Source organism: Saccopteryx bilineata, chromosome 5 (genome assembly GCF_036850765.1).
Source record: "Saccopteryx bilineata isolate mSacBil1 chromosome 5, mSacBil1_pri_phased_curated, whole genome shotgun sequence".
NCBI lineage: Eukaryota > Metazoa > Chordata > Mammalia > Chiroptera > Emballonuridae > Saccopteryx > Saccopteryx bilineata.
The window spans coordinates 186706521-186732115 of record NC_089494.1 but is presented as its reverse complement, the minus strand read 5'-3'; the positions used below and the strand labels follow the sequence as shown (position 1 = coordinate 186732115).

The window sequence follows — 25595 nt, the reverse complement described above, 5'->3', positions numbered from 1 at the left end:
GCTGCAACAGAAGGGAGAAGACTCCCTGCTGGACCAGGGAGCTGTCAGACCTGGGAGCTCCGAGCACACCCCTGGCATGCAATATTGATGGGCGCCATTCTTGAAGGAGGGAGAGCATGAAGAGGAAGGGGCAGTAGGTGTCAAAAGAATTTATTAACCCAGTGAGGTGCAAGAATGTCATGAATAGAAAAGCGGTGAAGTGAAATTCATAACAGGGAGTGAAGAAACAAAGAAATAATGGTCAAAATCTTTCAGAGTTTTCAAGAGGAAATAGGAAATACTTACAAATACTTAAGGAAGAAGTTATGTAGGTCCAGAAAGTTAAAATTTACCAAAGGTCAGAGTGTTTAAATTCACATTTTATTTATATAAAGAGAAGGTATTAAAATCCATTAAACAAAAATAGTAGAAAATACATATAAACAAGTCCGATTCACGTGTTTGCAGAGAAGGGTTTGATACATCTATATCTCAAGTTACCTTAGCTTTTTAAGCAAACATTGTGTAAATATTAATTGTAGATGATATGGAAATGAATGCAAAGCAAAAATTAGCTGCAGAAGCAGCAATTATGTAGAAATTCAGCTCTGAACACTGATTAAAAAATTTAAAGGCTTTTCAAAGTCCAGCGACAATAATACCATGGTAAATGCTCTCAGACAGGAGTTTTCATTTCCTGTCAGAGAGATTTTCTCATCCTTGGCTTGCTCTTATCAGTGAGGAGAAAATCTCCTACACAGAAGTGCATAATTTACAAAACTTTCACAAAAGCAATTGCTTTTGCGGCTCACGGCACACCTGTAAGGTAGATAGGGTAAGTATTTATGTTACCTTATTTTCCAGAAGAAGAAACTGAAACCTGGAGATACTAACACGCTTGCCTAAGGCCACACAGCTAGTCACAGGCATAGCTAGAATTCAAACATAATCATTTGGCTTTTTTCACATAATGGTGTATTTTGAGTTGCTTATCGGGGTTTAGGGCTTTGAGAAAAAAAAATTTTGTGTGTGTTTGCTGGAGCTGGTTCAGAACAGCTTATTAAAAAGAAGAAGCCGTCTCCATCTACCTCCGTGTGGAGCCGAGATGCCTTCTATTAACACACGACTTCTGTCAGATCCCTCAGGATGACAACCCACCCTAGGCTCAGCTGCCTGTTAAAGCACATGGTTTCCCATAGAACTGGCAACCTGAAATATTTACACTCCGTATCTGGCAGGGAATATCAAACTCAATTGCTATCAAAAGCTCAATTCAGCAAAAAAGAATATTTATGGCTGTTGTGCTAAAGGACATGCCACCATTTCCCTAGACGGGCCAAAATCTGTCCCTAGGTTAAGACAGAACAACTAAGTATGGTGCCCTGGACTGAATTACTGAATCCTGTGTAATTGTTTCACTTAATTTACACTGGACTTTATACCGTCTACTTCCGTTGAAGGACACTAACAGAAGCAGCCCTGAGAAACTCACTGCTGTTTTTATTTTAACATGTTCTTCATTGTATTAACAAAATGTCTTTTTCATGTGGAACCACAAGAGGAATCATTGAGCTTCTTCCGGGAATACTGTTTCCTCACGGACACGTGGATTTTGTAAGTTACCACGCTCCCCTCTAAAAAGCTTCAAAATAGTAAATTCATAACCTTTTATCAGAAAATATGCTGGTAATTAGACCAAATATTTTATACTCTATCTGCTGACACCTGACTTTTTCTTATCTTTTCTAATCTTATTTTTCCCTTTTTCCATCCACTTATTTAAAAATTTTTTCTCTTGTTGAAAAGACTGTGTTTTCACAAATCACCTTGAATAATATCTTTACAAGTAGGATTTCAATAAAGAAAGACTGCAGAGAAAAGTAAGAGAATAAGATAGAAATATACCTGGCCGTGTCTCCCTTACCTCCTACCTCTAGTCTCTGCATAGCCGTTTCTTCAAAGGGGGAACTTAGGGTGCCACTTAAAAAAAGAATACTCTGTGTTTTACTAAGAAATAATAATGTCAACTACAGTTTACAAAGTTCCAAACAACATGTTAAAATAAATTAAAACTTTCAACTATATAATCACCTACAAAAAAGATTTTTGTTCTACTATCTTAACACATTATTATTTATATTCAGTAAATACTGGTATATATGACAGTTTTATTTGCCTCACTACTAACTTACACCTAAACTCTTCTTGTTGGGATTTCATCCTTAAAAAGGAAATACCCAAAGACCATCAATGTCCTGAGTTGACACATCCAACATATTTTTATTATTATTCTTTCTTTACATTTTCATTTTAATGACAACTCTGTCAACCACTTCTTCCATCTTGAAACTCTCTTGACTTTTGATTTTTTTCCTGTTCGCACTTACATTCATTCTTGCATTTAAAATATTTATTCGAGGGGCCACTATACGTTAAACATTATGCATAATGCTAATTCTTTATCTGCCTTATCCTTTCATGTTCTATTTAGTTTAGCTCATCACACCCAAACTGTAAACAGGAACATTTCCCCAAGTTTGTTCCCCACATCTCTTCCTTCTGTTTCCGCACCTTCTCCCTGGAGGACCCGCTCACTGGTGACTTCCCATCTGTATGAATCCCGTAACCCCACTCATGCACACTCACTCATTTAACTCAGGATTTGTCCTGTCAGACCTCTTCCATTGCTCTCACAACTCTCACAGTGCCCAAGGCTCGGTACCCAAGCATATATTTTTTGTGCTTTGCGTCACATCTAATCAGTTAGGAAATACCTTTGTTCTGGAATATATTTCACTTTCCATTCTAAGGGCTCGAGCCTGGCTCTGTCCCCTGTCCCCTCACATCTGGATTATTGCTCCAGCCCAACCAGGCGCCCAGCCTTCAGGGCAGGCCTTCTGTTTCCTCCCACAGCCCGTCACCAGGTCAACCTTTAAAAAGCACTGCTATTTCGGTATCACATGGCTGCTCAAAGACATCAACGCTCCCCTCCCCTACCCCGCAGTTTATAAAAAAGATTCCATTTGCCTTTGTATTTGAAATGTCGAAACTGATTTTTTTGGTCTTTAGAGAAAACAGCTAGGTAACTACAGAATATAGAGAATGGTAAAATTAACATTCACATCATCAATTCAAATTGTTTTTCAATAAGCAATGGCACTGCATAAAATTTCAGGCTGGGTGAGGCCCACATTTTCTAAACTGCTACTGGGAACCAGGCAAAAAGGCCCATGTGAGTGTCATAAGTCGTGGAAATGGTCTCCACGGGGGGGAAGCGGAGGCTGTGCAGCCTTTGCAGAGCTGTGCCAAGCCGGGGAGGTGGGAGTCGCGTCATGGTCTCGCCGCTCGGCTCCCTCTGGGTCAGAGACAGTATGCCCTGTCTCCGCAGCTCATTTGAGCTGCTCATCTGCCATTCCGTGCTTTCTCTTCAAGCACAGTCGGTAATGACAAGGCTCCTCTTGTCACATTCACTATGCCACATGTAATTAAGTTCATGCCTCCTTTTGGACAGTTCACATCAACAGATGACCAGCTGGATCCTATCCAGCTGGAACAACACCCAGTTCTGGACTCAATCAAGGGAAACGGAGAGAGGAAAATGGAGAAAAATAATCAGAATTGTCCCATTAATGCCTTCAAGTGACATTTACACCTCCTGATGTCCTCACTGTGTCTTCTCTGCAAGAAGTTCTTTCTCACATCATGTGAGGACAGAAGGGTCTTCAGTGAGCAATAGGAAGAAACTGTGTTCCAGAATGCACTAGAATGAAAAGGCTGAGGCTAGCTTGTGTCCCGGTGAGATGGGAGACGGACGGCCTGTGAGAGCTGGTGGGAGAGCTTTGCCGTGAGATAACCCTGTGTGAATTTGGTCTCACCCAGCCCTGAGTTTGTGTGTGAAACCTTGGCTCTATGACGTCATTTCCCTGAGCTTCGTTTTCTTCATCTTTAAAGTGGAAGTCATCCTACCTTGCAGAGTAGTAGGGAGGAATCAGTGAAATCAAAAGTATACTGAATAAATGGTAGCTATGCTTGTTATGTTTTAGGACTATGTCTATATCCTAAAACACACACTTGTCATTGCGTTTTGACAAGAGAAAGAAACCTATCTGGTTCACAACAGAAAATTAGCGAAGAGAGGCACTTTCTCATTCATTTAAGACAGTTATCCTTTTGTGTTTGTTCCTTCTTTCTATTTTCTTTTGAGATCTTGAGTTTTCTATAGCTTCCTTTTGATAAACAGAACTTCTCTGATGCACACTGAATTCAATAGAATAATTCCTTAACTTCAGGTGGTAGGTATGGCAAAGCAGGATTTTGTCTCCTTTTCTATAGAGTAAAAGGCAGAGGAATCTAAAAGCAGAAGTGTCTAGCTTTATCAATTTTATGTTTTCTCTTTCTTTCATCTGAAACGTACAATTATCCTGGTCAGATGCCGACTAGACAGTGAGGAGGAAAGCTGTGGCTGGCAGGGGAGTGCACACATCTTTCAGGGTCAGCACGGCCCTGCAGCAGCCCCTTCTGGCTGGATCTCCAGCTAAAGATATCACTGATCACATGGAAAGTAAGAAAACATGACCACCTCACTGCTTCTCAGCGTAAAGCACTGGCCAGTACTCATTCCTGTTTAAACAAAATATCCATGTTGGCACGGCCTTCAGAGATGGAAGTACTTAGTGCTAACCCTGAGTCTGGACAAGAGAGAAAATAAAACAATATAAAGGGATCTTGGAGTTTGCTAATCTCCGTATCTGCTGCTGCAAAAGAAGGGCTCTGAGGGCCCATGAATGTTGCTTTGCATTGGGAATGAAAAAATGAATATTTGATGTGAGTAAATACAAGCCTTTTAGTGATTTTCTGTTGCTCAAATTTAAGGCATGAGTAATGCTCAAGGCATTTTATTATTTTCTTTGACAGGCTAGTGTTTATGTAGCCTCACCACCTGAGGAAAGAATGTTCTGGGTCCTACAGATTATAAATATCAATATTTCCACCTCAAGCATAATAAAATAGCTTTCTGGATACTGAACAAGACTAAAAATGGATGTTTTTCTTAGGACAAAAGAAGGGATGGAAAAGGTATAATGCGTTATAATGATAACCTAACTCTATGTTGTCACTGATGATTTGTATGCGGAGTTTAAGACTAAAGAGCTGATACCATTCCCCTTGGAAAAAGCAGAAAAAATTACATGTAAGGATCATGATTTCAACATTTTTTATTTTAAGATCTCTGTACCTCAGAAGTATTCATTAATCAGCCAGGCCTCTAAAGCACTACTGAACACATGCACTTTCTTTGTTCCCACTTAGTGGGAACTAAGAAAGAAATACCATGTATAATTTGTTGGAGGTCAGCCTGGAAATTGAATTTGGGGCTTTTAAACACCTCTTGCTATTTTCACTTAAAATAACTTCATCTTTATGATAATGACACATTCAAAATAGAACTTTTTGAGTTAATCTAGTTTTAATCAACCCTAGCTCCATTGAGAAAGGCCCAGCATGAATTTATAGGTGATGAACATTAGAAGGATGTTGGTAATGCTTATTAGACAGAGTCACAAAAAGAAGTATCTGCAAGTTAGAATAAAATGCTAGGCTGAGGTGGGCGTGGCAGGTCAGGAGTTGGGGTTCATCTTATTCTTTGTGACCTTCATTTCTATAACAGGAAAAAGTTAGATTCTTAAGCCAGGCCACAAGAAGCTGATGTCTCTGTGTCTGCCCACAAATCTCTCTGGACAATCAAAGGGTCATATTTCTTTGTCTCTCTGGACAATCTGCGGATCATGCTTATGGCCATTTTTTCAGCTCATATGTCCACATATCCACATGGGAAGAGATCTCTGGCCTTCTCTGTCCATACTCAAGATCTGCAGAAGTGTCTTCAGCCTTTGACATAAAGGGAAGTAAAAACTGACCTTTTATAGGTCTAGGAACACAAGGGTATGCCTAAGGCAGGGCATTCAATACAAAAACATGTTGGGTATATTATTTCTATTGTACAATTCTCTTACAAGTAGACACTGGTAAAGTGAAGTGCAGCAGAAAAAGCGTATTTACCTCATGTTTTCTTTCCTGTGTACAGTCACATACATTTCGTAGACTCTCCCTTGGGGAATGGCCCCAGCGGGAATCAGCAAGCTTACTCCTGAAGAGCAAAAGAGAACAGAAGTCGCGTCAGTCCTATGAGTCAAATGGAACTTCACAGAATGCCTCTGAAATGAGAGAAAGGGAATGAGATTCTGTGGCCATGTAGCCACATGTCTGCTTTCACTCTAAAGACATGTAAATATTCACAACTGCTCTGGTTTCCTTCCTTATTGGCCTCCTTTGTCACTACAGCTCCCTCTGAACTGCCAAGGAATTAAAGAAGTGATGTAATTTTTTAAACTCTTGTTCTATTCAAGGAATAGACAGATGGTTCCACTGTTGTTTTCCTTGTAAAAGAAGGGGAAGACCAACAACTGCTCTTAAAATTTCAAACAGCTGTAATGATGCATTATTATAAAAAGAAAAATCCCCACAAGATTAAAAGTCAGAGAAATACTAACATCAGCAATATCAAAAAACGTTGATTTCTGAAATATCTGGTCAGCTTCAGTGTTTCTTCGTAACAGAATAATAACTGATAAAAACGGTTTTTATCACACATAGCTCGAGAGAGTGAACAGTACTTGCTAGGTGTAGTTATGCCCATCAAGCAGGTTTTTTACTTAGTTGCTCATTAGTGCCACTTTGCAGGACTATTGGATTGACCTCTGTTCTAATTAACTACCTGGAGCAGTGGGTGGCCACTGGAGCTTGCATCAGAATCACCTGGAGGATTTGCTAAAACAGAGATTACTGGATCCCTACCCCCAGAGTTTCTGGTTTTATAGTTCTAACAAAACTATAAATGTCTGCAGCTCTAACAAGTTGCCAGGTGATGCCAATGATGGTGATCTGTGAACCACTCTGTAAGAATCACTGGCCTGTGCCAGTGCAGCGTCACCACAAAGAGTAATTCAGGGTGGGCAGCAACAGGAAGATACTTGGCTTCATGATTTTATTCCAATAGGTGTAGATTATTTCAAATCAATTAAAATTTATGGAGCACGGTTTTGAGTCAGTGTTTGGCACTGTTGTGAATGCCAAGAATGAAAAGATAGGGCCCTTATCTTTGAAGATAATTTAATTATCAAGGAAATGTAGTATACCAAATGAACATAGGGCAGTAAGAAAACTTGCCTGATCACGTTGGAAAGTCTCAAGAATAAAGAATGGAGAGTTAAGGAGAAGTGAAGTAGTTATTCAAAGGCCTCTGTATAACTGGTTGAGCATGCTGAGTCTTGGCTTTCCGGAGAAGGTGAGCCACGTGAGAGTGGTGGAGCTGTGGGGAGTGGACTGCCACCTTCATGCAGTAAAGGATTTACTGTGGTACACAGTGGAAGCAGGCAGACCACAAGAGGCTACCAAGCCTCGGAGTTTTTCCTTTTTTCAATGGGATCAATAAAATGTACCTCTGTGTTTATTATAGGGATGAAATAAAATTGTGAATGTAAAATAACAAGAATAAGGCTTGACACCTTTTAAGTTAACTATTATTACTCTATTATATAAAATAATCTATGTAAATCACTGTTGCTTAGTCCACAGAAAGTTATTTAACATATGCTAGTTCCCTCCTTTCCACTTGCGAAGCCTTTATAATAATTAATCTATGAAAATGTGACAGGTGTAGAAATGGGAAGGAAAGGTAGAATTCAGTGAATATCATTTTTAAAAACCATCTTGTGAATAATATAATGTTTAAATAATGAAGAATGATAGAGCATATTTTGACCTATTCATTTTATAGGCTATCAAATTTATATTTAAAATCATGATTTTAAAGTTCATACAAGAGCATGAGAATTAATGAGAAAAAGGTGAAAAAAGCATTTTATTTATATATTGTATGATTCTAACTAAGTGAAATGTATAGAAAAATGAAAAATAATATTCCATTAAGTATTTCAATTTATTAAAATATACTTTTAAAGATATAGGGTAAAAAGTTGCCAAGGCATTGAAATGGGGAGTTGAATAAGAGGAGGAATTAACGACAAGTTCATATTCAAACCTGAGGACCTAGTGGTTCTGGCTGTCGACACATATATTCTTTTCTTATATTACACAAAAACTTTAGATCAATAAAATTGTTTCTTATTGTTGTATTTGCAAAATATTCAGTATTGTCCATAAGAGCTAAGGTTTATTCACAGAGAACTCCATTAACCCTCTTATGACCCACAGTTCCAAACCCAATACTACTGCTAAATAATAAACTGAAAATTAAATAATACCACAAAATGACACATGATAAAACTGTGATTCTAGATAGCGATGTCAGGAGTAGGAGTATCTTATAAAATCATGAGACTAAAGACTGTGCAATAAGGAGTTAATAAATAAAGATTTAATGTGTATTATGATGTTCTCTGATCATCTAGAAATTAGCATTCTGAAGTATGGCTTCCTATAGTGAATTGGAGCTGAACCAACTGATATGTTTTCTAATTAACTTGTCCTTTTAAAGTGTAATGACAACAGTGAGAGCTTCTGGCTTGATGTGCCTTCTGAAGCTCTGTTAAAAATAAGGACAATGACAGCTCTAAAGTACACCTCAGCAGGAAGTTGTTAGTATAATATTTAGAGAGTTAAGTGTTTTCAGAATTGATCGGTGGAAGATGAATGGTTTTGCTGATTTTGTCTGAAGTAATGTAGATTTACATTGAAAATAGATTTGGGTTAGATAGGCTACATTGAACTTTTTAGGCTTAATGAAAAAAAAGTGATCTGGGCACAAAAATATGTTTTAAAGCTTCTTTTTTTGCAATGTATATCTTTAGGAATTACCTGAATTGGGAACAATAAGGTGACCCCCAAGAGAGTTGAAGGTGCCAAATGCAGTACAGGATGGATCAGTCTGCCTGGCCAGACTCTGATTCTTCAGATTGAGGGCCTCATTCTCCAACAAGGACTGCGTCATCTGAGGGGACAGCTTTGATGCAAACTCAGAGAGGTCATCTTGGGGGGTGACAGCACCTGAAGTGTTGTACACTTTGATTTTCAGGTTAGGCAGTGGATCCAGAATTGGAGAGTTGGTCATGGGGATTTTGTCTGAGACATCATGCAAGGCATAGACAGGTCCCCTATACATGGCTGCAGCTGATGTGAGGTCTGGAGGTACCGCCAGGAGATCTTAATCAGAAAGAGAAAAGAAGGGTAGTTGAATTCTTCATTCAGTCAACTGATGTTAGACACTCTCCTGATACATTCTGAGTCAAATGCAAGGAAACTCAGCATATATTAGAGATGTATAGACTCTAAAGTTTTGCTGAAAATAGAGCAATTAGATGGCTATGATCCATTTTTTTATTGGCTGCAAATAGACAGGTTCTATATTTTGTCTTGAAGAATACTCATTGCTCTGAAGATACTTAGCTATTTCAACAGGTGAGACTCTTAGTGATCCCCACTAGGTATCTATAGGCAATAATTTCTCTTGTCTATTCTGGATTTTGTTTCATCTGTAGACCACTCTATTCATAGAAATACAAGATGTTTTGTCAAAAGAGAGAGAGAAAAAAGAGAGATTCAAGAATCAGCCAACCAGTCCATATACTCTTTTCAAATAAACTTATAACGTATGACAGAGAAACCTGTTAGAGAATTTAAAAGAAAAGATTCATGCACTTTGTCAACTCTAACTTGTAATTCAAATACTGTTAATACAGTTATTAACAAAACAGACCAAAACCCCTGTTTTCATGGAGCTTATGGACTTGCTGAACAGGATGATTTCACTGATTTTGAAGCTACACAGGGAGGTTATTTATTTTCATAAGTTGTAGGTGTGAAGTGCAATGTCAACTGACCTTGTCTTGCTGCCTTGATGTTCACAGGCTGAAAGCCTCCATTGAGTGCCGAAGAGTCAATAATATCAGACTCAAAGTCACGATGATTCTTCCGATACACAAATAGGGCCACAACTACAGAAATGGCCAGGCAAACAATCACAGCTATAACAATGCCAACATACAGAGCAATGTCATCTGAATCAGGAGCAGCTAGACAGGAAAAGGAAACATTGAACCAACTGGTTAGAGACATTTCCTACAGTAGACATGCATCTTGCTATAATTTTTTTCCAGACAGTTATTGCCTTTTTTATATGTTAACTTCAAATCTATTCCAAAAGCTACATAAAACAACTGTGACCTTTCAGTGGTAAACTATCTCTGATTTTTTTTTTTCTTTTCTCACTCTGGATCCATCCTCCCTACCCATCTATCTAAACTTGGGCAGCAAATCTCATTTATTGCGAGTTAACAAAAGAAACTTGAGCTAAAACCATCCTGACCCACAGGACAAAAAAAGCTTATTATTAATTTCAGGTGAAAAGTTTGTAAGGTGGCTTTGAATTCCCTGATAGTTCTTTAAAAACATAAACACTCTGCTAGAAATATCTGGCATGTTCTGAATCTGTGTATTTATTGAACCAGAATATTTTCCTAGTATGCCTCAAAGTCAGAAAATTACTTTCCATAGTACTCTTCTCACTTTCCCCTAAATCAATGAATGGGTAGGTGGGGGAACGGTGTCACTAAGCAAAACAAATATCAGGAGCAAACATGTTGAATCTGAAAGGTGTGCTTTTAGAAGACTCAGATCTGAGGAGCAGAGGTTAACACTGGTTAACCAGACTTTTATACAGACTTAGTATCACCTCGCAGAACCCTGAGCTTCTCAAGGTCTCTTGTTGAAGACTTCCATTTGAGCTACTCATTACTGGGATAAATTACCCCTCTATAGTGTACTCAGTAAGATAAAGGCCGGGTTCAATGAACAGAAAAGTCAGACTATCCCTGAAGGTAAGTAAGCATTTGACCAATTCAGTATGTGGTCAGATGGGAGGGGGGCTATTTCTGCTGTTTCTGGGTAAAGAGAGAACAGAATTCCTGTAAATTTTGCATGTTGCTTGGTGGCATAGAACATGCTTTGATCCAACTGCAAAAGGTGGTAAGTACAGCAAAACAAAAGTAAACCATTCCTGACATCTTCCCATGGACAACTTTAAATCTCTGCCTTCAGTTTTCTGTGGCCCACAAAAATGATCAGCAACGTTAACTGAAGCTTTCTTGGCTCACTTTAAAAGAGGTGATTACACAGGTATGTCAGGTGGTCAACAACAGCCTTTCTATGCTTAATTTCATATGTACACTCATTATGTGGGAGGAGAATTTTCAGATCTGTAGGTCTCATGACCTCCTAAAAGCTGAGGAACCACTACTTTTTCCTAAGACTCCTAGCCACAAGGTTTATATGGTGAAATGACTCTTCATTTAAATTGGCAGAAGCTCAGAGAAGTGCCTCCACTATCATGTCATGGTTTCTTTGACACATTGACAGTATAAAGGAATTCCCCGTTGAAGTCACTATGTCTCTTGTAGAACTTTGTGTTTAAATGCATTGTATGTGGAAAGATTATATAAATATTTTTCATATTTTTTGTTTTAAACCACTGTCTTCCAAAAGTTTCTGGAATATCTGCTTTCCTATCAATCAAGTCAACATTTCAGAAAACAAGTAACATCCCAAACCCTCTTGGTTGTGTGAGCACTGTTTCCAAAATGCTGACCTTACTTTACTGACAGGTCTATCTGGGGCCCTGAAGCAGCATTCAGAACTCTGGTCAGGATATTATACAGAAATCCTTAATATTTTACTTTACCAGCTGTAATTACTTATTCAACATTCATGATTTCTAACTCAATAGATCTACATTTTCTCAACCCTTTACTCTTTAACATTTGAACCCTGCTCTTTATTTATATCAGCATATTTTATGGTCTGTTTTATCAGCTACGAGGATTCAAGATTTGGATGGTAGGCTGATAGATTTTAAAGCTGGCAGAGACTTGAAATGACCCTTTCTTCCCCTCAGCAGTGAAAATCTAATTTGTTTCTCATGTTAGAATATATTAGGCACCTAGTTTCCCCGTGTGCACATCTGTGATCTAAAGAAAGTAAACTTGAACCAGAGGCAATAAGGTTAAAAGATTATCAGCAACATAAAAACCAAACATGAAACTTACAAGAAAATCCATATTCATTCTGGGTTCTCTGTTCAGTTGAAATAGGATAAATGAAACCTTGAAAAGAAACAAATATTGAAACAAAAATAGGAACAAAATCAAATCAATGAGGAAAACAAAATGAGAAGCATGAAAAATGGTTAATTAAAAGAAAAAGAAAAGAATCTCGGGGATCTTTAGAATTCTGGTTCAGTACAGAGTTTTGATTTTGCATCTCCTGTCTGCTCTGGAGTCTCAGGAAGAATTAATAAGTAGGCAGATTGAATTTCGGAGCAAAAACTGGTCTCGAGTCACTAACTTTGGAGTGCTTAAAGTCTTTCTTTTATTGAGCATAAACTCTAATGGATCTAATTTATTTCAGACATCATGGGTCATTAGCATAAGGAAAATCTTTTTTCCTTATCCCTGCCATATGCTTTAATTCCCAGGACATATTCAGTAGGGCTCTAAACAGTTTTTTTTCTTTTTTATTAAATCATAACAGCTTGCTCTTGGTCTAATAGAACTAAAGGAGACCTGTCGTCATTGGTCAAAGGTTAAACGCCCATTTACTGAGCTGAGCCACCACCACCTCTCCTGTTCCATTTCAGATTTACTTTTTGGATTTTTTTGTTGTTCCTGCCCCTCTCCATTTAATAGGAATCCAATAGGTTTTCCCAAGAGACTGGGCAGTTTGTCAATGCAGTGAGAACTAGATGCTTTTTATTTGAAATCATTCAAAAATCAATAGGGCCTAGAGGTTAGAACATTATTTATCTTAGGGCTTCAGAGGAATGGTGTAAACTGGGCAAAATAAAAATCTCATCTCGACAGTAAGTGCAGAAATAACTACCAATTTTATTTTTCTTTCTTTTTAGTACATTCCAAGGTAGGAAATAAAAAAATAACAGTAGTAATAATAATTAATAAAAAATACTGATGTGAAGTAGAAGGTTAGGAGAAAAGATTTCACAATGTGAGACACAAACTTTTTAAATTAAAGAATCCATGGAAATTTTGAAGGTACAACTTTTAACTGGCTCCCAAAGTTGTCTAATATTTAATATGCGGCAATATGAGTTAATCAAATGATCTGGCACCATTTGGATCAATCAAATGATGATGAAAAAGACATATGTGAATTAGACTTTCCTAGTGATACCCAAGGGAAAAAATGTAGAGAATCTACAAAAATCCCAATTAATTGGTTCAGAATTAAAGGTGTATAATGCTTTAATTCTAAAGGTAAATGTGAATTGTGCTTCGGGTATATAATTTTTAATTTTATTTTTTTATAGTTTGCAAAACGTTCAGTTCTTACAAGCTATTTACCTCGTTGGCGGAACTAATTCTGGAGAAACATGTAGTGCGACCTTAATGAAAGAGAGGTTTGCTGCAGCACACACAGGTTGGCTCTGAATTAATGTTTAGTGTTTTATTTTAGAGCAATGATTGCAACCTCCAACTCAGTGTTATAAATATTATATTCCTCATTCCAGGTGTCTGAGTCCATGTATTAGGTTTGATTTTCATTTTGAACACTTCTGTCTGGTAATAACCTTTTTCGATTTGTATTCTGTGAACTCAATAATAGAACACTTGGGACAAATACAGGCACTAGAGAAAAGGTTATTTATTTTTGAAACCCAAAGACTTAAGACAAGGCAAATTCACTGCTAGGAGAGGAGAACAGATCACTAATGCTGTCATTTTGGTAGGAATGATATTAAGGAGGGATGCCAACAGATTTGTTTTTGGCAGGTGGTAGGGTCTGGAAATTAGTGTAAATAGGATATTTGGGAATGATCTGATGTTCACCATGAAAATGTTGGTAAAAATAAGTGAGGTCCTGCTGGAGTAAGCAGAAGAGCTGGAGTTTATGAAGGCAGAAGCCAATCTCCAGAGAGACAGCATGGGCTGAAATTTCTCCCTGTGAAGCAGTTTTGGGTTTTCCTTGGCTTTTAGCCTTACTTCCCAATAGAACCCCTCCCTGTTCTCAATAAGAAGACCAGGAAATTGTAAAAAGAAATTCCATAATTTTTATTTTATTCTCAATTTTCACACCCAATAAATATGTTTGTGCTTTATGGTATTTATCTGAAGCTTATATTTCATTGCAGGCATAGAACTAAAATCCATTCATTCATTTATGCATTTATCTAACAAGTACTCCTGAACCTTAATGTAAGCAGGGTTCCATATTAGCCATAGGAATAAAATGACAAACGCGTTGGGAAAGTCCCTGCTTTCATTCTCGTTTAACAGAAAACAAACCAGGAAACAAAATGCTAAATAAGATCATTTTAAATGCTGAAAAATTCTTAAAATAAAAAAGAATGTAATGTGATTGTAGAGAAAAGGCTGACAAACTAAGGGAATCAGGGAACAAGTTTCTGCTGAAATGAAGTCTGAACTGAAACTTGAATATTGAGAAAGAATCAGCCAAGTAAACCTCAGGAGGGAACAATGTCCCACGAAGAGGGACAGTAAATGCAAAAGTCCTGACAGAAAAAGAGTGATCAGAGGGCCGTGGGTAAAAGGAGAAAGGGACACGCAGAAGGGTGAGCAGCAGTAAGAGCATGTAGGCCTGGTGGCTCATGACGAGGCATTTGGAATATATTCAAAATGAAGTGCTCATCCTGTGATAGAATATAATTCTGAAAAGGTCATTTTAGATTCTATATGAAAAACGGAGAGCAAAGAGACATTTTATGGATGGTTTCTACAACACATGGCTTAAGAGACGTCTATCTTAGGTATATCAATATATTTGATGAAGTGTTTGCATTTGAGATTGCTGGAAGATAAAACAAAAAAAATTCTCATTAATAGCTTTTCCTCATAATGAATTAAGACGGATCTTGACGGACTGTTATTTTCCTACTTGGGAAAATTTAAAACAGACCAGTATTCAACAGCCTCACCAGTGTTTTAACACCCTAGTTTACTCTGTTATGGGAACAGTGATAAGGAGTTTTGGAAGGCAAGTCTGCAAAACTTCTCCATACTTTTCAAAAACACTTCTGCAACCAAAGAACTAAAACATCACATAAGAAGCTGGTAATTAGAAAAGAAGGGGGTCACTGTTCCATCCCCCAAATGAGGGAAACAGAATCACTTTCTAGAGTTTGTTTTAACAATTCTCCATCTGATCCATCCCTCACAGAACAATAGGGGACATTTTCTTCTGCTAATGAGGTGACCCTGCTGAGAGTAGTCCTAGCAATAATGAAAAATACCATCTCTGGCAGAACACAGTGCAAAATAATTGTTTTCAGTGTCACTATCAATAGCCTGGTTCATAAGTTAGGGATTTCAGTTACTTTTCCTACTACTTGAAAGTAAGGCCAACTGAAAAAGCACCATGGCTGTTGGCCAAGGCAGTGAAATTGAGTTTTTCAGGTTTGTGGGCTTTAGTTTGAATCCTAGGTCTGCCCCTTCCTTAACCATGAGAACTTGGTCAAACTATTGTACTTCCCAAAGCATCGGTTTTCTCATCTGTGCAAAAAGGCAGGAATAATCCCTTCCATACAGTTGTGGAAAGAAGAAATGAGGTTTGTAAAGTGCTGGTATGAGCACGCAATAAAAAAAGAACAATGATGTCAATATCGTTGTGATGCACATTTTAAGTACACTGAGACCGTGGGTTCTTACTAGATTTTATTTGTAGAGTATAGGCAATCTATTATTTAATGAATGACCTTTGGAGATTTGTTTGAATTTCAGGTTCCCTGGTAGTTACAGAGACAAGAAACCCAGTTTTTTGTTGTTGTTGTTGTTTGTTTTTTGAGAAACCATGAGCAATACACTCATTCAAAGTACTGGATACTTTTTTCACCCTCTCCTTAAGAGGTTTATTCCTGTCCTTTGTGGCTTCTGGCAAAAATATAGTGGCATGTTTCAGAAGCAAATTTCCAAGACCAGAGGGCAACTTGACGCTAAAATGGTTTCTCAACCGCAGCTGGTGCCACTTCTAAAGGAGGTGTTTGGATACAGGGTGGAGGAGGTGTTCTAGGTGTTCTTTGGCTGTCATAATGATCTGGGGTTTGTTTGTGGCATTTAATTGGCACTAAATGCCCTGCATGAAAGAACTGTCTGGGACAAATGCAGCTCCATTGATAACAACTTTCAAAGTCGCCTCTCTTGAACTGATGAAGCCCGCGTCCTGGACTCCGGGAAGGTCACGGGACTTGCCTCACTGGTTGTAACAGCCTCAGTGACCGGGCACTTCAGGCCAGAGCGATTTTTCTGCTATGGGGCATGCTATGGGGCCCTATGATCTCTCAGTTTTATTGTTGTTTTCTGTATTTTGAGGGGTCTTTTGGGGGGTAATTTTAAAGAACATGTATTTTTTATTTATTTATTTTTCCATTGTTTTGAGAGAAAGAGAAAGAGGAAGAAGGAAGAGAGAAAGAGAGAAGGGGGAGGGAGAAAAAACAAGGGGGGGAGGGAGAGAAAGAGAGAGAGAGAGAGAGAGAAGAGAGAAGCATCAACTCCTTGTTCCACTAGTTGTTCTGTTTAGTTGTGCACTCATTGGTTGCTTCTCATATCTTCCCTAAGAATGGAACCCGCTGGCTCGGCATGCCTGCAAGGACTCTGTATTTGCTGAGCCACCCAGCCAGGGTGAACATATATTTTTTTCAATGAAGAGATTTTCCTGACCTGGGAGAATAAGGATTGGAAGAAGTTTAACTGTGGAGAAAAACTGTAAGTACAAACATGAACAGTTGGAAAATCAGAGCAGGCGCCTGCTGTCTTAAAGAATCACTGAAATGATCCTTACACCAGAAGGCCATCTCATTATTGCTCGAAACATCATTTTAAGAGGTTATCTAATACAGCCTTTTCAGATGTGGAAACTAAGTTCTAAAGTGGAAAAGTGATATTTTAAAGTTACCAAAAATGTTGAGACTGAAACCTGATTTCACACCCCTGGCAGTGAAGCTGAGGGTGTGAGAGTTTTGCATTGCTCAGCTAGGGATGGCTCCATCTACATTTGTGTTGACTGTAGATGTGGATTGTCACTGTAACAATCTCCTGATTGAGGGTGGCAAAGGGATTTGAAGAAAAAAATGACTTTTTCTAATTCTCACAAGGTCACCCTTTAGAATAGAGGTGGGATTGCCCATATTTTTCAGCCAATATTCAACAGTTATATTAATAAAAGATGAAAGTCCATGCCCAAGTATCTTAAAAAGCAAAAGAGCTTTTCTTGGTTTTATACAGGGGTAAGTAACAAGTCATTCTTAAATACAGGGCTCATAATTGTGCAATAATATGGCAAACATAACCTACTTGGTGGATTTACAGTTGGGAAATCCCAGAAACCAGTTGTAAATCTTAATTTCCCCCAATAAACAACAACTGGTTTGAGCTTTCCAGTCTTTAAAATTCTTTTCTTGATTTATGGTTAATAAGTAATAGCTAAAAATCATCATGATTTTATGATTAAATTTGAAAATGATACTATAAACTGTTTTTATGCCATATATAATAGTTTAATAGAAAGGAAATTATCAAGCAAATCTATTGATGTGAGAAGTATCAAAACTTCTGAGAATCACTAGGCAGGTTTAAATTCTTCGAAACCAGTCTGTTTCCTTACTAACTCACATACACCCAGGATGATGGAGTTAAGCTAGTTCAGAGATTAGGATTTCCTATGTAACATTTTTTATCTGCAGACTAAGGAGCAGGATCACAGAGTGGTGAAGGGACTTGACTAATATCACAAAGCTGGTGAATTAGCAGAAACAGAGTGTCCAGCTCTTGGGCTCAAGTCCTAACAGTCTTATTAAGTGTTGTCTGGGAATTAATTAGTAGATTTTAATAAGGAGAGATAAGAAATTAAAGAAAAGAGCTTGATATGTTTCATGACTGTTGGGCAAATAAGTTTGTAAAATTTTTGTTATTTGGGTTTGCTCACTTTTATTGTTAAAAATGGCTGCTGCCCAGGTAAATTGCACTGCCCAGGTGAGGCTGCTGATTGCCTTCCTGCTTGGGAAGGGCTTTGTTATGCTAATATTGCTTGAGGAGGGGTTTTTGTGCCAAAAAGATTTAAGAGAAGAAGAAAGAGGAAATTTAAGGAAAGAAGCCATGTTTTTGCAGAGAAAGCAGCCAAGATGGCAGGTGCTGAAGGAGAAGCCAGTTTGTGCAGAGTTTGTGCAGAGAATAGAAGAAAGAAGGAGATGTGGAACCAGAGGCAACTGAGGCTGGTGGGGGGCCTGTGATTCTAGGGAAAACCAGAAAAGATTCTCCTGGTTGTGGAACTGGAGAATGTGTGAGTGGGTTTTGGTGCCCTCTGTGTGTTTGTGTTTACTTGTCGGCTGGTTGCGAGGCTAGAATAAAGACATGGCCCACCAGTTTTTGGTTCCGTTGTTTTCTTTACCATCTACTGAATTCATTGTGAACCTGCAAGTGCCTGGCTGTGATGGCCGTGACTACTGGCCATACAATGGCTTACTCTGCATTGCAGTGATTAAATGAGATAATGCTGAAATCACAGAGAAAGGTTTTTGCCCTTAAATGAAACAACTTCCAAACAGTGTCTTTTGTTTCAGGTGTAGGACAAGGGAAGAGGTGCACCAAACACGGTTATTTCTAGTCTAATGTAACTGGAGGAACCAAGCTAGAATAATGTAGTTGTTGACGTATGATCATCATATTGCATTTGGCAGAAAGTTCTGCAATAAATAAGTATTTAAGAGTCGCATTGCTTTCCTCAAATGATACCGACTGGGAAAAGAAATAAACATTAATAATTGGAGGGACATTACCCATCAGAAGAAAATCACAATTTAAAGCAAAAAAAAAAAAAAGGCTGCCAGTTGCTTCCACCATCTAAGAGCCCCCATAAAAAAGAGTATTTCAAAATGAGACAGATTTGGGTTCATATGTTTGTTCTTGCACTAACTTGTGGGCATTGGATGGGCTGTTTCATTTTTACATCCCAGTTTCTTCCTTTACAAGACAGAGCTATTCTAAGGGGAGTATCAATATGAAACCGCTTCTCTGACCTTAATGCATGTGCATAGATTTTATAATATTGTGAGAATTAAAGGAATAGAGGATCATTCATATCTTATATGGGGGTTAGAATGTAAATTATGACTATAATTCAACTGTAATTTATAAAAGCACTGTGTTCTATAAAAGTACACGTTTCTGAGTTATCCTAAAATATTAGTTTTAGTCATATTTATCCATCTGAAGTGTATTAGACAACTTCTAAAGCTCTGTCCTCATTTTTATGATCTCAGCATTAGAAAAATTTCTACTCTTTTTTTTTTGTTTTTAAGAAAAATCTCTACTCTTGATTGATTTTTCTCCTTTTTCCTACTTCCTTGGTCTTTCCTTCTGCCAGTGACTTTAAGCCAAAATCCGTGATTTTTCTCACCCAGATTACATTTCTTCTGATGCAAGTGTTCCTATTAAAAACCTCAAGGGCCATTCAAAATAAACATGTCCAGGTTCTGATTTTCCTTTCGGGTCAGTTCTTATCTAGCAAGCCCATCAGGACTGCACTAATGATGTCAAAGGTCAGGTCTGTCAAAGACATTCAAGTCATTTATTATAATTTACCACCCTTCTGAGGGTTTCTTTATTGACCAGAACTTAAGGATCTCCAAATAAATGAATACATAAATTCTAGGACATGCCAACAAAAATTGAAAAGAACATTTGCTTATCACTGATGTCAGTTATCCAAATTGCTGTGGTAACTGGAGCTCCAGCCCTCACAGGATAGTAGGCAGTTCTCTCTAAACTGATCCACAGCCTTTTTTCCTGACAGCAACAACCACACCCTCTGGAAATGAGTAGCTCGGAATTAACCTCTCAGAATGTAAATCTGATATTGTGACTCACAGTAGGTGAAGAATAAATGTCTGAAATTTAACTCAATAGTTGAGTAAAATCAAATCCAGAGTTCAGCTGCCCAAGTCTTTTTAATGCAATAGACTATTTTCACCAATGTTCCTAAGAAGAATAATGAACTATTAAATCCAGAGGCCATGACATTATAATCCACAGTAGTAAAGACATCTGGTAGAAAAATGACAGAGTTCTGAAAGGCTGATTTGTAGCACACATCACCATATCTGCTGCATTTTTAGGCAAAAAGGAAACAGTTGAACGCCCTGGCCCTGCACCCACGTGATTTGAAGGAGTTCCTACTCTACTGTGATCATGACAGGCGACACCTTTCTTGAGTCTCTAGGAGTCTCCTTTCCATCATAGAACCTGAAGACCTTGCATTTCTCATGTCACACTAATTCCTGAGGGGGCTCCATTGGTGTTTAGCAGGTTTCTGTGAGTTACAGTTTCTAACCACATCCCTGCTTTCAAAAGCAGAAAAATATTATACCAGAAAGGAAGAAGGCAAAAGCAAACCGCACTCACTGTACTGGAGACAGCAGCACTCTGTGTTAGGCAGCCAGTCCGCATACAGAATATTTATTTGCCAGCTGGGACACTATGCATATCCAGGACTCTGCAAACAGAGCTATGACATCAGCTTCTTCCAAACTATAGATAAAAGCACTCACTGTCTGACACTCACAATTATGCATTCCCTAGCAAACTGCTGTGTTGACAGGAATGTCACTAGAAACTGACTGGTACCTTCTCAAATGCCTATCATATGGTCATAAACACATTATTCTAACGTCAAGAATAGACTATTTATAATGTAAAATTATTTTCTCACATTAAACACACCTGAGATGCCAGGAGACCTGGTACGCAATGTGTCCACATACAATTTACACACAGCATTCTGCCACTTCCTCTGTATGGAAGAGTTAATGGAAGAGCTGTGTGAACTATAAATTTTTTAATGAGTTGCAAATGCTAAATTCGTAGGCTGCATAACATTTTAATTCCTGAAGTCAGGAAGTTCACTGATGCAGACACAATTCCAGGGAGTTCTTGTCTGTAAATTGCAGTTTTTAATTTGTCTACTGTGACATAAACCCTCTTCAGCGTGAAGGAATTCTTCTAAATTCAGATGTGAACTGTTACATATCCTTATGGTGGGACCCCAATCTTCAAATAGGATTAAAAACTAGTTAGTCCATAGGAATCGAGGCAGTAATATAATTGAGTCTATTATAAATATATAGATATATGAAGCACCATTTCTGAACTAAGTCGCATATACAGTCTTTGAATTGCTGTTTTGAAAAGAAAAAAGTAAGCATGGATTAAACCATTATACGTCAACCATGACAAAGTGGATCTTACTACATATTCATTACAGAGATTATAAATGTTCAGTGTTGTCAGTGCCTGGTAATGCGGTTGTATTCCAACATAAAAAAGGTAAAGGTAAAGAGATAAACACGCTTTTACTAGCTTAGCATTTTTGGAGATTGTCCTAAGTGCTCTTTTCTTCTTCTGTACCTTTTCTATATGTCTAGTGTTCTGTCTCTCTATCTCTCTCTCTTTTTTCCTCTCTCTGTTTGTCTCTTTCTCTCTCTTGCCAGAACCATTTCATGGAAATCCTATTTCAAAACTATATGGTTAAACTTGGGGCTACTTTCATATAATTTTAGGAATGATATAAAGAATCCTAAATGGGTACACAATACAATAGACCTGCCATTACTACCTTCTGAATAAGATACATTATTCTGTAGTAGTATTAAATGAAAACAGTCTCATCTGTTATTAATGTTGTTTCTCATGTTAGAAATATCAGACATCTATGTTCAGTTATTTTCAATAGTGAAAAATAGTCCAACTCATCTATCCTTTCTTGTTTAGTGCAATTCAGAACTTTTGGCATACCAAAGGACTCCAGTTTTGAAATTGTTTTTAAAATTAACAATGTGTTTATAAACAAAAAAGGTTCAACTTCTTTCTGGGACATTAAGTGACTTTGATGGTTTTTAATAAACTTTTAATTAATGCATTCTTGTGAAATAACACCAATTTCTGGAAGTTCTTAATTTGAAAGCAGTGTTTCAAGTGTAGAAACTACTTTTTTCAGGCTAATAATGATATAGCCAGTGTAATAGATACATGATATATATTACTCTTCAATTTCAACGAACATGAATGAATGGCCTAAAAAATTCAGCAGGACTTCTGAAATTGTTTAAAGACAATAACCTTGTTTCACAAATGAAATTACACAGCATCACATAATGAACCCAATTTCTCAAAGAGTTTAAGGATAAGTATGTTTGCAAATGTATATTATATATATCAATAATAGGCAACTGAGAAATAATGCAAAACTATAAGTCAGCTTCAAATCCCCATGTCTACAAAATCTTTTTATATACGTAATTGATTTGCTAGCTATAAGTAACTCTTGCCACCCAGGGTTTCATACAACTAGGGCTTTATGCAAGTATTTTGTGCAAATACTTTTTTGGTAATCTAATTTAAATCTAATCTAACTTTAATCAACATGACCAAATTCCTAGGACATGTCAGTGATTTTGCTACATTTCAAATCCTGAGTCTCTTGCTTACAGATAAGCAGTTCTTTCAGGCAATCTTCAGTATCTCTTTTTCTATAAGTCATTTACAATTGTAAACATAATGAAATACTAAAGCTAAAGAATATGGACAATAGAATACATATTGAAAAAGAAAAACAATCAATTGCATCTCACAAGCATTATAAATGCATAAATTTCATTCACCTTCTTCTATAGCTTATTTTCACATGCTTATGACAAAATGCATTTACAAATCTACATTCTGCTTTTCATTTAAAACCATCATAAATATTTCAGTGGCTATATGATACCCCTCCTTATGGAAGTAGCCTGTATTACTTAACCATTGCTCTAATATTGGACTTTCAGATTTTGCATTTTTAAAAGTGAAATACAAAGATAGGACATATTTGGCATTTTTTTGGTATTCATATTACTCACTGAAATTTAGTCATTGAAGTAGTAATACTAGGTCAAAGGCTCTGAACACTTTAAAAACTCTTAATTCATACTGTCAAATCACCTTCCTAAATAAGAGTAAAAATTTGTATTCTCATTAGTAAAACACAGAAGAGTCTACTTTATGACACATTTGCTAACATTTAGCATTATTATAGCTTTATAATTGGTAAGTAAACCTCAAAGGTTTTTAAAATTTTCAATTGGTGTTAAGGAAATACCTGGATCTCTAAGACGTCTTATACAAACAACTGATAGCCTAGTAAACAACTTGGCAAACTTTTGATTAAATAGCCAATAGAAAATTAAATATTCTAAAAACTATAAAGTAAAAAAAAAACAACCCAACAAATATTTAAATTAAAACTATGAGCAAACACAATCTCTAAGATGTGTTACGGAGGCACAGTGGGAAATGGAATTAAATTAATAGACCAATCAGATAGTCAAAGCCATTAACTGGATATTTTTAAATAAAGATAGAAGTATATTATAAGTTCCATTTTTTTCACTTCAATCTTTCTCTATAATTATGATTTCATTGTATCTCTCATAAACAGTATAAAACTGGATTTCCCCCTACTGAATTTAACAGGTGAATTTAATTCATTTTCATTATTGTCCTTGATATATGATGACCCCTGATATATGCCATGTGATCTATTACATCTTTTTGTTCTTTCTGTTTTGTTCCTGTTTGCCTTCAAAAATCTTTTTTTTCACAGAGATAGAGAATCAGAGAGAGGACAGATAGGGACAGACGGATAGGAAGGGAGAGAGGTGAGAAGCATCAATTCTTTGTTGCAGCACCTTTGCTGTTTATTGATTGATTTCTCATATGTGCCTTGATGAGGGGCTACAGCAGAGTGAGTGACCCCTTGCTCAAGCCAGCGACTTGGGCTTCAAACCAGCAACTTTTGAACTCAAGCCAGCGACCATGGAGTCATGTCTATGATCCCACACTCAAGCCAGCAACTTTCCACGCTCAAGCTGGTGAGCTCATGCTCAAGCTGGATGAGGCCGTGCTCCAGCGGGTGACCTTGGGGTTTCAAACCTGGGTCCTCAGCATCCCAAACTGACACTCTATCCACTGAGCCACCAACTGGTTAGGCCAAAAATCTTATTTTGAATTTATGCATACAACATTTTTGTGTGTAGTTAGTCTTAACAGTGTAGTTTAAGTAGTATTACTGTTCTTTTCTTGAGCAATACCTGGAAATTAGAAAAATTTTAACTCAGTTAGACATTACCATATTCTGTGTTATTACCATTATAGTTTAATTTTATCTTGTTTTCAACTGACCCTTAATTGATTTCTCTTTTTTTAAAATATATAATTAATTTTTATAGATTGGTAATTTACTAGTGAGAGTTTGTTAAGTAGAAAGCTCTCTTGATTATCTGAAAATATTTTTAATTTTGTTCTCTTGCATGATAAATTTTGGATTTTCTCATTTTATCCTCCATGTGTTTTAACCTCCTTTTTATAAAATTATGCACTTTATCTTTTTCCCTTGTATTCTGAGGAGTTTCGTGAAGTCTACATTCCATTTTACTCATTTTTTCTCTAACTTTATCTAAAGCTTACTTTAATCTGATCTGATTTTTAATATTCCATTGAATTTTAACTTTCAATAATCATGTTTATCATTTCAGATATTTCATTCTATATTTCCCCTACCTGACTGCCCTTTCTATAATATTTTATTCTTTCTTTTGTGCTTACATATCTTTTAAAAAGTAAAGTTTATGTTTTTATTTTATTCATAGTTTTATTCAGATTTATGAGTCTATGTTATAAGTGGGCTAACTCACTGATATATTGTGTTGCTGACTCCTTTACAGCAGACTGTTCTCTTGGGTGATCTGAAACTGTATATTATAAGCTCATTTTCCAGACTGGGCTATTTTTTATCTTAGACCAATGCACGTGGGTTGTGGAAAGAACTCTAGAGAATGGCTTGCTGTTTGCTCCTGCTGGTACCTCAGATGTTTTACCAATTATGTAAATTATACATCTTTTGTTTATGGCTCCCCATACTGTATCTTAGACTCCATACCAGAGCCGAGTGTAAGACTGGTTTTATGTAAGTGAAGCCTTCGTTTTTCATTTCTTTACCATGAATTTTACTCTGGTTGGTGAGTAAAATATTTTTTAGTTATTTTTCATGGTGGGAACAGTCATTTATGAGACTCAACTTTATTCAGGGTTCTTGCTTTCAACTTTCGGCTTCAGGCTTTTGCAAACCCAGGGCTTTTACCTCTGTGCTAAAACTGAAACCCTGTCAATCCCACATCCAACTCCAATGAGGATATATCTTGCCTCCTACATCCTTGTTCAAGGCCTCTCTTGGTTATTCTGAGGTCCACTCAAACAGTTACCTCTCTAGGTTCAAGTTCCTACTTCATTTCTGGCACTTGAGAAATTCCCTGCTTTTCACTTGAACTCTTTTTTTTTTTTTTTTTTTCATTTTTTCATTTTTCTGAAGCTGGAAACGGGGAGAGACAGTCAGACAGACTCCCGCATGCGCCCGACCGGGATCCACCCGGCACGCCCACCAGGGGCGACGCTCTGCCCACCAGGGGGCGATGCTCTGCCCATCCTGGG

At 37.3% G+C, this 25595-nt stretch overlaps 1 protein-coding gene across 3 annotated transcripts in view; it reads right to left on the bottom strand.

Annotated features, from left to right (window-relative positions):
- The window catches only part of UNC5C (unc-5 netrin receptor C), a 437884-nt gene that overhangs the window by 54969 nt on the left and 357320 nt on the right, over positions 1–25595 (bottom strand). For 2 of the 3 annotated variants that reach the window (XM_066232951.1, XM_066232949.1), the window contains exons 8-11: positions 12099–12155; positions 9879–10070; positions 8857–9201; positions 6040–6127 (exon numbers count right to left, since the gene is read on the bottom strand). In XM_066232951.1, coding sequence (XP_066089048.1) covers positions 6040–6127; positions 8857–9201; positions 9879–10070; positions 12099–12155 — 682 coding nt within the window. The remainder of the gene's footprint in view (positions 1–6039; positions 6128–8856; positions 9202–9878; positions 10071–12098; positions 12156–25595) is intronic. The other variant, XM_066232950.1, reaches the window with a different exon arrangement.